The sequence below is a fragment of the Drosophila guanche genome, unplaced genomic scaffold (genome assembly GCF_900245975.1).
Source record: "Drosophila guanche unplaced genomic scaffold, DGUA_6, whole genome shotgun sequence".
NCBI classification, from domain to species: domain Eukaryota; kingdom Metazoa; phylum Arthropoda; class Insecta; order Diptera; family Drosophilidae; genus Drosophila; species Drosophila guanche.
The window spans coordinates 8,272,132-8,282,995 of record NW_022995743.1 but is presented as its reverse complement, the minus strand read 5'-3'; the positions used below and the strand labels follow the sequence as shown (position 1 = coordinate 8,282,995).

The 10,864-nt window shown below is 54.2% G+C and overlaps 1 protein-coding gene across 30 annotated transcripts in view; it reads right to left on the bottom strand.

Moving 5' to 3' along the window:
- Positions 1-51: 51 nt before the first annotated feature.
- Positions 52-10,864, bottom strand: part of LOC117592457 (sorbin and SH3 domain-containing protein 1) — a 37,003-nt gene continuing 26,190 nt past the window's right edge. For 9 of the 30 annotated variants that reach the window (XM_034286266.1, XM_034286250.1, XM_034286251.1 and 6 more), the window contains 6 exons: positions 6,196-6,300; positions 1,923-2,229; positions 1,752-1,866; positions 1,475-1,681; positions 1,175-1,407; positions 52-1,106 (listed from right to left, as the gene is read on the bottom strand). In XM_034286266.1, the coding sequence (XP_034142157.1) occupies positions 938-1,106; positions 1,175-1,407; positions 1,475-1,681; positions 1,752-1,866; positions 1,923-2,229; positions 6,196-6,300 (1,136 nt within the window). In that variant the 3' untranslated portion in view covers positions 52-937. Of the gene's footprint in view, positions 1,107-1,174; positions 1,408-1,474; positions 1,682-1,751; positions 1,867-1,922; positions 2,257-2,569; positions 2,633-3,850; positions 3,909-6,195; positions 6,301-6,577; positions 10,655-10,864 lie in introns of those variants that run through there. The other 21 variants (XM_034286260.1, XM_034286237.1, XM_034286245.1 and 18 more) reach the window with 12 other exon arrangements.

Below are 10,864 nucleotides of genomic sequence, written 5' to 3'. Positions count from 1 at the left end.
AGACATTTACTTTATCACAAACAAAATATTAAATTCTCGTATAACTCTTTCGTTTTTTTGTTTATTTATTTATGTACTAAATACGCTTGCAACAGTGTCTGTGTAATAAACGCTCGTTTTGTAATGATTAAACTAAATGATTAAATCTGTTGAATCGGCTTGAGAATATTTTGGTTTGCTACTTGACTCACTTTTGACTCCGACTCAACAGAGGCACTTGGTTCATAGCATATTGCAGCTTTGTGTTTGTTTCATTTTCCATCCTTCATTTAATTAATTTAGTTTAACTTCATTTTTAGTCATTAAACTTTCAACTTTAAGGCACTTGTTTTTTTTTTGTAGTTCAACGGTTCTCCATCATTGTGTTCTGGTTTTCTTTTTTGGAAATTATCTGTGACTAGTTAAAATTAGTAGGTAAACGACAAGGGTACATATGCATGTATGATCTTAATTTAGTTCTCTTTGATATTGGGATTTGTTGGGAGAGAGTGGGGGTGCTGGTGGCGTTGGTGTGCTGTCAGGGTTCTCTAGTTAATATTGTGTGTGGTGTGGTGTGGTGTGGTGTGTTGTGTTCGAGTATAAATAAACATAATTCCAACATTGATAAAATTAATGCTCTGTTTAAAAATAAATAAATAGTTTTACGTTACGGCAAACGCAAAGCAAGCAGGAGAACAGTATTAGGGAAATAAGAAGAATTCAACAACAACATAAAGTAATTCAGTTAAATCAAATCATAATTAATCTTAGAACTTCCTCCGTGTGTCCAGCTGCCCTGCCCTGCCCTGGCCTGGCCTGGCCTGGCTTCGGTTATTCCACATTACTCCCTCGGTATTAGACTACAAATTCATTAAGATTAGAGGTGAACGATTTTTTTTTGTTTGGGTATTTTGGTACTCGTATTCGGGTGTCCCACACCCGTCTCGATGGCTCCGCCTTAGGCGCGTTCCACATAGTTGCCGGGGAATGTGCCAAAGCAGCCGGTGCGCTGCGAGGTGCCCACGAACCATCCGTCGTCGCACTTCTCCAGCACATGCACCAGATCCCCCTCCAGCAGCTCCAGCTCATCGGAGTTCTGCGGCCGGTACTTGTACAGCGCGCGATAACTAAAAGGCAAAGGAATAGCTTGGATTAGTTGAGCTCCGGGAAGAGGTTAGGCGCAAGTTGCACTCACGCCAGTGGCTCCGAGCTGGTGTCCACGTGGAGTGCGTCCGTCTTGTGCAGCGTTCGTGTCTCCTTCAGGATGCCGTTCACGGGCTGAGCTCCATTCTGGGTCAGCGTGTTGAACTCATTGTTGATGTTTGTGCGCAGCACATCCAGATTGGGCCGCAGATTCGTGGTGCTCTGGCTGCTGATCACGGTCGTCGTTCTGGCCGCAATATCCTCGGCTCCAATGTCAGTGAGCACCTGCGTGTGAGTAAGTGGTATCAAATCTTGGGTCATTCACGTTAAAGAGGTGCAAGAGATAACCTACCTCCACATAGGACACTGGGAATATGCCCTTCCTGTTGGCAATCTTGCCCTCGAACCAGTTGCCATCCACGCGACGCGTCAACGTGACCAGCTCTCCCTTGTTGAGGGACAGCTCGACGCCCGACTGGGCCTGGAAGTTGTATTTGGCACGAGCCTGGCCCTCCGATGGCCGCTTGGACGGAGTGCGTGCCCCATCGCGGCTCACAATCTGTGCAACGGCAAAGAGAACAGACTTAGACACATGCAATCAACTGTACGGGGAGAGACACGACACTCACCTCCACATAGCTCGCTGGGAGCAGTCCGATCATCGCATTGTGTTCGCCCTCATACCAGTTGGGATCGATCTGCCGCCTTATGTAGATGGTGTCGCCCTTGCGGAAAGAGAGCTCTCTGCAAGGACAATCCATTAGAAACTGCAAACATTCGAGTGCAAGTGGAGAACTTACTTGGAGCTCTGTCCCTGGAAGTTGTAGAGGGCACGGGCAACTGTTTTGGGACCCACCAGCGACTTGAGCGTCACGTCGGTGGGGAAGTCATCGTAGCGATTGAGGGCGATCGGTGACTTCTGCGAGGGCGTAAAGTTGTCCGTGTGGCGTCGAGAGTTCATGTCCTGCAGCTCCTGTAGATACTTGCGGCGTCGCTCCTCGTGGTAGAGCTTCTGCATATGCTCCGCTTGGCGTGTGGCTAGTTCCTCCTCCGGTATGTACTGCTTCTGCTCATGCCTTATCGGTGTCTTGAAGTGAATGTTGACGTCTGTGTCATAATAACGATTGGGAGATTCTGTTGAGATGCGAGATGCGGCAAAAGGTATTCAGGCTCTGGCTGAAGCTTTTAAGCTGAGACTGACATTAACCCAAAGGGCGTTGGTCCCCATCATGGTAGAGGCTAGATTTTCGTATGGATTTCTTTGCTGATTATCCCCCAACTGCAGACATTTTTAAAGCTAGAATATCGAAGCTAAGGTCGCCAAGCTGTTGACATTTTTGACTCATGAGAATGTACCAGAGTACCAGATATATCCCTCCCTCCTCTAGCCCCCTACTCCAGCTTGTTTATTTTAAAAATAGCAAACTGAATCGTAAGACGATCTCACCGCAAATCGTTGTCATGGCTGTCAGTTGTCGTTGCTGCTGCTGCTGCTGCTGCTGCTTCTGCTACTGTTACGAAACGCCTGGCTTATCTGAGTCGCGGCGAGGTTTGTATCTGTCTGCCGATTGGTAAGCAAATAAACAGCTACCCCACCCTATGCCCCCACCCACCCCCGTCATTACTAGCTAAGCAGCTGACAGAGAGAGAGAGAGATAACCCGTCCCCCTACCCACAATAATGGGTGGAGTGGATGGGAGACGTGACGTGTCGCAAGCTCAAATTGATTTAAGCTTCTTCTCTTGATTCTCCGCTCAGCAATGAGCTGCAATTGAAGTTAATGCTCGTTAGCAAAATAATGATAATCAGTTAATTGGATACGAAGTGGAGCGGGAAGGGGAAGCCAGCCCCGCTCTATGCGCCCATATTAACCAGAAACGTTTTAGAGCTGTGCTAAGCCACTTAGCCTTGCGATAAGAATCATCAAGAGATTCACATTTGCATATGAATTGCCCATACATTAGCCTATGTAAAGTACATATAAAAATGTGTACATATGTATGTATAGCATGTAAGTGGAAAAATTCGCATCAGATCCATTCGATTCAATTGATGCATTAATGGAACTGCGCTGCATATTGATAAAGATGGAATACTACGCATCCATTTATTGACCCGATTCAAGGAAATCCCTTGACGGTGGGAAACCTTGCGCCAAGAGGTGCGGTCTTGGGGCTGTGCAAATGTTTGTGCTACAAATACCCCCGTACGCGTAGCCAGCAATTAGGAACAGCTTTGGGCTTTGTGTACGAGCGTATGTTGTGTATGTAGTACGAAGTGACTTCAAAAGAGATTTAATTGACACTTGAGAGATTTTCACTTTCACTGATTTGTTATGGCGCATTTTTGCCAGCGTTCGAAAGTGTTCGAAAGCGTTGCCTATTTTCATCTTTCACTGAAAGTCCACACACACACAAACACACCCAAGTAAGAGGGAATTTTCAAGGCTTTTCCTTCCTTTCACGCTCAATTAACTTTTTAAATGGGTTTTTGTTGTTTTTCCCGTCTTCGTATTTGTCTATTTGCCGCTTATTAGTCACAATAATCAATGAGAATCAGAACCAGTCCGCCGGATCGAAGGCCTGCCAGACTGAGGCAATTGTCTGATAAACCAGAGAAGAACGAATAGCAACAAAACACGAGATTCACGCTCCACCAGATCCCCCCACCCCCGTCTCTACAGCAAGACAGTGAGCACTCGAGGGGCGGGGGAAAACTTCGTACCTACCCAAAGATCCCCAACTATACCGTAGCACGCGTTGTGCTCAACTGAAACCGAAAACGGAACCGAAACAGAAACCCAAACTGAATGGGGCGGGAGAGCGAGCTCCGGCGCCGACGTCAAAGACTTTCGTCTCTGGGAGAGTGAGAGTAACGTGGGGCGACAGAAATCAACGGTCGCGTACTACAAGTTCCGTTGTGCGCTGTGTGACGGCGCCGCCGACCAAAAGTCACGTTTAATTGATGTTGTTGTTGTTGTTGCTTTTGTGGGGTGTGTGAATCTTCGCGAACACTGGGACCAGTCTGAGCCCGCATGGGTGGGGTCTTTGTTTGCTAAACATGAAATTAAGACTAGTTTTTGTCAGTGTAAAATGATTGCACATCAAATTACTAAATTTATATTTCTGCTTATCGCTAAATTCATTTTATGCGTTTCACATGCATCCCACTGTGCACGTGTTTGATCTTGAAGCAAAGCTCTTTGCTCGAAGCTTTTTATCGCAGAGTTCGGAACGAACGTGAGAGCGCGCGAGTGCCAAAAGCGCTCTCTCTCTCTCTATATATCTGTGGCTCTCACAATCTCACTTGCAGTACTTGCAGTGATAACGGGTTTTTTGGTTTTTGCAAAAGAAAAACCGTGAGAAAGTGCAAAACAGGAAGGTCGCTTGCCCGCTTAATCAAATGAGAAAGTGCCAAAAGAGAGATGGGGGCCGATTGATCACTTTTCCTTCTTCTCTTTCACATTTTTTGGTATCTAATATCAGATCAATACTAACTGCTTTGCCACTGCTGCTGCTGCTCCTGTTGTTGTTGCTGCTGCTGATGCTGCTGCTGCCACACGAGCAGAGGAATAGAAGCTCCGATTGCATGTCTATTGGCCAAGTACGCACGTCGCTGGTCCGGCAGTGGTGTGTGCGGCAGACCCACCATGTGATAGGACACCTCTCCCCCTCCCACTCCCGTGCCACCATTGGACGGCTGATGTGGATGGGGTGGCACCATGGGCGCAGGGCCGGAGTAGTCATAGCCTCGACGATGTATCCAAAGAATTTTCCCGCAATTGGCAATGTCGCAGCTGCTGCCCGTCGCCGGATGCACAACTTTGTTGCTGCTGTTGTTGTTGTTGTATGAGCTGCTGTCTGCCCCACTGCTGTGTGGCCGCTGCCAGGGATTTTGATTGGCTTCGGAACTGCGCCACCAGCTCTGCTGAGGGGGCTGCTCCGGCTGGGACAGCCTGTCATCTGTCAGCTCTAAATCATTGCAGCTGCGATGCAGCTTCTGGCTGGGATGCGCCTGCCGCCAGTGGACACTCTGAGTGGGACGGCTCCTCCTCACGTGGCCATAGCCGCTTCCGTTAACGTTGCTGTTGCTGTTGCTGTTGCTATTGCCGTTGCCATGTAGGCTCTGGCCATGCTGGCTGGAGTAGGTGCTGCTGCGACGCGGTGCCAAGGTTTGATGTATCATTGTGGGGTACAGGACTCATCCGACAGTTGCATAATTCGGACCCGAGGACTCATCGATATGCTGAGCTGAGCTGTGCGCGACTCTCACGTTTTGGCACGGAAAATTGAAACTAACTAGCGGCCGCGACAGGTATTCCACATCCACTGGCTGGCACACGCGGGGTTTGTTTTGTTGACGGCACTGTCTTGGCCATGGCAACGTGGGTCGTCGGGCAACGGCAGCGTGCGCAGGGTGGTTGGTGTCTATGGCCTTCCCTGTCCACTTGTTCACACAATGGGGTGGTGCTTCAGGTGGCTTTTGTGCCGAGTGTGCCGCGTGCTTGATAAGCAGGTCAGCGTCGCTTTCCATTGGACATATCGATTAATTTGGCCCAACCAACTAATGTCCGGCGCGCCTTCGAAGCGAAATTGCACCAATTGCGGAAATTCGTTTTCCGTTTGCCCGCTGTTGCGGTAGTAAAAGCAAAGCTTTTAGCAAAGGTCAGCGACAACGACAGCAGCAGCAGAGGGCGTAGCTGGTGACCTAACAGGAATTTAATTGTGCAGCAAATGGAACTCCTGCGGGTTCCACTTTAAGTGAATTTCCGGTCTTTAAACCAGTTACGTGATGGCTTGGTGTCGTTGATGATACGACGTGAACGATCTCTGGGTATACTTTTTAGCCTAAGCGAAAAGTCTTCTGTCCTAATAATAATGCAAGGCATTTTGTGGTAATTGAAAGGGTGGAAAGGGTGAAGAATACGCAGCACCTTCAAGTTTTTAAAGCAAGTGTCTCACAAATTGTGTAACATTATTTTGTACACCTCAAACAACATTGATTTTAGAGCGTTTCGGCCCTTCTGCATGGGCGGGGCGGGTCTTGGGTCTTGCCAACAACTTCATCACTCACCTGAGCCATCGATAGTGTCGGTGTTGTACTGTAGGTCGTAGGAGGAGCTGTAGAGGCCCTTGATTGGCGGCTGTGGGGGTATGGGGGGCGCGTTCGAGTCGGGATCTGCGCCAACGATTACAGATAACAGATAGAAAGTGAAGGATGGATAATTTCGAATAGTTACAACCAATGATAGTTAGGGGGGAACCTCAAGCTTATATGGCAAAAGCAGCAGCTGCGACAACCGAAGCATAGCGGAGAGTAGAAGCTCGCACCAGTTAGAGTTTTGTTTCCCTTCCCCTCACACTGCCAAACACACACCTGCACCTACACCCACACCCACCCCAGCCCAGCCCCTCTGTTCTCCCTGGAAGTTGTTCGTTAATCACCAGTTAATCACCTTTAAACGTTACCGCCATCGTCTTCTTGAGACGCTCCAAGGTGGTGGTGCCGCCGCCAGAGGCAGGGCTCCTCCTGGCTTGTTCTGCCCCATCCGGAACGTAGCGTGCCTTGGGGCGATGCATTCTCGGATCGAACTTCTGATTGGCGAAGATGTCGTCATAGTTGCTGCGCAGGGAGCTGGTCTGCTGGCGGCTATGCTGGTGACGCGGCGACCTGTGCGGACGGGGTGGCGAGGCAGAACTGGCGCGCGGAGTCACGCGCTGCGGCTTCTTGGGCAGAGCCTTGGGCAGCTTCGGACGTGGCTGGTCGATGGGCTGCGGGTGCTTGTGGGCCACCCAGTCGGCGCACAGGTGGGGCGAGATATCGTGCACATCCCGCAGATCCGGATGCGACGTGGACAGATGGCTGATGGTCCGCGTTTGGCTATCGGCGGGATCTGGCGACTCGTAGCGCATGCGCAGACGCTCGATGTAGTTGCTGCTGCTGCTGCTGAGGCTGCGCAGGGCGCTCCGTGGGGCCAGCTCCCGCTTGAGGGCCGCCGTCTTGCTGATGACATCGATGTGCGGCATGAGACGATCCTGGGCGCTGCGCTGGCGCCGGCGACCGCGCTCCGGCGAGGGTGTGGCCCTGCGCAACTCGAACTTGTGGGCATCCTGCTGCTGATCCTGCTGTGGTTCCTTCTGCGGCTTCGCCTCCGTAGCGTTGCCCGAGGCGTCTTTTGATCCCGCACTAAATTCGGGATCGCTGCGCGCCTTCCGCAGCGGGCTAAGCCCAAAAAAATCGTTCGACTGTTCGTTGGACTCCCGGTGGATGCCCTCGAAGTGCTGCCGCATCTTCTGCACCTCCCCCGTGTAGACGCGCTGCAGATAGGAGCTCGAGCAGGCCGACACCTGAGACTGGGGCGAGAGACTGCGCGAGCGGTAGTAGGACTCTCTGTCGTACAGCTCAAGGCTGGCGTCTCCTGGCCCGGGCGAACCATTCTCGAAGCTGAGCAGCTCTGCCTCTGCCTCCGCCTCGTCGGGCGGGCGCAGCGGGGGGCTGTGCAAGTGAAAATTTACCCGTGCAGCGGGTCGCTCCCCATAGACGCCGCTCAGATCCGTCAGCGAGTTGCTCAGCTCCGTGTGGGTGAGCACTTGGGCTTGGTTCCGGGCCTTCTGGCGCGCCTGCATGTTGTGCTCGATGAGGCGCATCACCTCGGCCTCGTCGGGCGAGGAGTCCTCGCGAGCGTGGTAGATGGTCTTGGCCGGCTCCTCGAACTGTCTATCCTCAAAGTATTGTATCTTTTGGACAATGTTCTCCGCCGGCTCCTGCTCCACAACCCTCGGGGGAGCTGCAGTCTTGGCCTGGCCCTTGACCTCGCTGGGCTTTGGACGGGGCGGCACATCGGGGGCTCTGGTCAGCGTGAGTTCGGCATTCTTGGCCGCAATGGCACCGCGCGTCTCCCTGGCCACCACCACCGGCGACTGGCTGCGCGTGGGACGTGGCAGAGTCTGCGTCTGCGCCTGCTGCTGCTCCTCGCGCTTGCGCAGAACGGGTCCGAGGAGCTGCTCCTTGGAGATGTTCGAGTTGCAGCGCACCTTCAGGGTGTGGGCATGGGAGCCCGGCTTGGCGGAGCCCTTCTCCACGGTGACCACATACTGCTCCTCGACAGCCGCGCCCTTGCGGTTGCCACCCCCGGCATAGATCTCGTTCAGCTGCTGCGTGATCTTCTTGATCTGATCCTTGGACAGAGTGCTGACCAGATCGTTGTCCAGGTGTCGGTCCATCTCGGTGTCGTCTCTCACCACACGCTGCTCCAGGCTGCTGGCCAGATCCGCCACGGTGTTGCGTCTCCAGTGGCGCTGCGCCGGCTGCACCGGCTGCAGCTGGCATTCCAGCTGGTGCTGCCTGAAGAGTTGCAACTGCTCAAAGTTCTCGCGCAGATCCTCCACCGACTTCTTCTTGGTGCTGAGCGCCTGGTCCGCCTCCTGGCGCCACTTGATCTCGCCCACATCCTTGGAGCGGAAGTGCAGATCCCGCTCCCGCTGATCGTGCTGCAGTTTGCCCACCAAATACTGCAGCTCCTTCTCGGCCCGCTCGTGCAGCCGCACCTTGCGCCACTCGTCAAAGGCCAGCAACTCGGCGTCCTTGCGCAAGGGATGGAAGCTGCTCGAGGACGTGGCTCTCTCCAGCTGCCCCACCCGCTCCAGGGTGCTGTAGAATCGATTCAGATCCGTGAAACGCTCGCAGTTGTTGCGGTACCTACAGCTGGGGCTGTGCCGCTCCAGATACGTCAGGGAGGTGGCACTGTGGGCCAGATCCCCGCACTGGTAGAGGCTTCCCGGCTGCGCCGTTCGCTTGCTGCGATCATCGGCGCTGCTCAGACTGCTGGCCCGGGCGATGGCCTGTTCCCTGTCCTGCCGCTGGCTGGATCTCAGACTGTCGATGCGACGACGCGAAGGAGAGCGCACCTCCCTCTGGTTCTGGCTCTGGCTCTGGCTCTGATTCTGATTCTGGGGCACTCGAACCTCCCGCGTGGGCGAGAAACGGCGCTCCAGGGACTTCTCATAGTCCGGCTGTGGCGACTGGGGACGGGCAATGTCCGTGACTGTCGTCTGGCATGGCTTGGCATGGCGATCGCGATCGCGATCCTTGTTCTCGTACTTCCACACCAGATCCTCGATGCAGCTGCTCGCTGGCTGAGCCTGTGCGCTGCCAGCATAGTCGTAGACATCCTCCGGCTCCAGGGAGCAGTACTTGTACTCCGTCTGCTGTGGCAGCGACATGGACATGGACATGGAGACGGACTGCTTGGCATTGTAGTCGTTCCAGAAGTTCGTCTTCTCGCGCACCGTGTCGCTGTACGACTGCACGGACACGGGCGGATGCTTCGCTTTGGGGTTGCTGGAGGCGGGCGGCTTTCCCACCTGACGCTTGCGCGGCACATGGCCCTCGCTGCGGCTGCTCTGGAGTGGAACCAGCGACTTAGACTTGGGGCTGGGGCTGGGCTTGGCCTTGCCCACATAGATCTTGGGCGGGGCAATCGGCACGTACTCCTGCCTGCCCATCGAGTCGATGGAGAAGGTGGAGTTGCTGCGCGGCAGGCTGTCGTTGGAGGCGTTCTTCGCCTGGTTCTTGGGCAGCACCTTGCGCAGGGATCGGCCGCAGTCGATGAGGGTTTGGGGGCGCACCTGGGGGAAGCACATCGTCTGTCTGGTGGTGGTGCTCACGGTGCTCTGGCTCTGGCTCTGGCGCAGTCGGGGCAGCGACTTGCTGCGCGTGTGCTGCGCCTTGCAGGTGGCATAGGAGCGCACCGCCTCGCGCACCTCCTGCGGTGACTTGAGGAACGGGTCCCGCAGGATGTTGGTGCTGGCCTCAAAGTTGGTCCGGCTGGGGGGCAGCGTGTTCTCCAGCCGCTTCTTCTCCTCGGCAAAGCTGCGCTCCTTGGAGATGCTCCGCCCAAAGGCCACCGGACTGCGACTCGATTGGCGCAGGGCCAGCACCCGAACCGGACGGCGGCTGGGACTCACGGAGCGGAGACGCGACTGCTGCTGTACTCGGGTGACGCGACAGGTGCCGCCATCCTTCTGGCGCGTCTCCTTGGTGGAGGCCGTGAGGGTGGCCAACAGGGTGGAGACTGCACCAGCGGACTTGGACCTAGAGATGGGTTCCCGGCGCGAGCTGCTTGACGAGGTGGCGACCTTCCTCAGGGTGATGGTTCCTCCGCCCGGTGGCTGGAAGCACTGCTCGTGGCGGGACTTGGTGGAGCTCGAGACACGCACCGTGCTCTTGGTGCAGGAGGACTTGCGACTGGGTGGCAATGGGGCAGGTGCTAGCTGCTCCTGCTGCTGCTTCTTGCTCATCGGAATGAACGAGGGCAGAGTCTTCGACAGCTGCGAGAACATCTTGGGGCTGCCGCTGCTGCTCTTGTGGCTTGTTGCTGGCGGCGGAGGAGGCGGAGGAGGTGGCGGAGGTGGTGGCTGAGTAATCACTGGACTGGGCACTGTGGGCTCGTCCTCCTGCAGCTCCTTGGTGCTCACACGTATCTTGGTGAGGGTCGGAGTGATCTGTATAAATTCGAATTCCTCCACAATTTCTTTGCGGGGGGGAGGACAAGAGTTCGACTTGGATTAGGCGACGGCTTTCGGCTGAATGTTGGATTGGGTGCCAGTGCCTGTTGGTGGGTGATTCATTTTTGGTGGTTCAACAGGTGCCTACATCCTTGTCTGCCTTTGAGGACAGAACGAACGAACAACTTCGAGTGAGAGCAGTGTGTACGTGTGTGTGTGTGTGTGTGTGTGAGAGG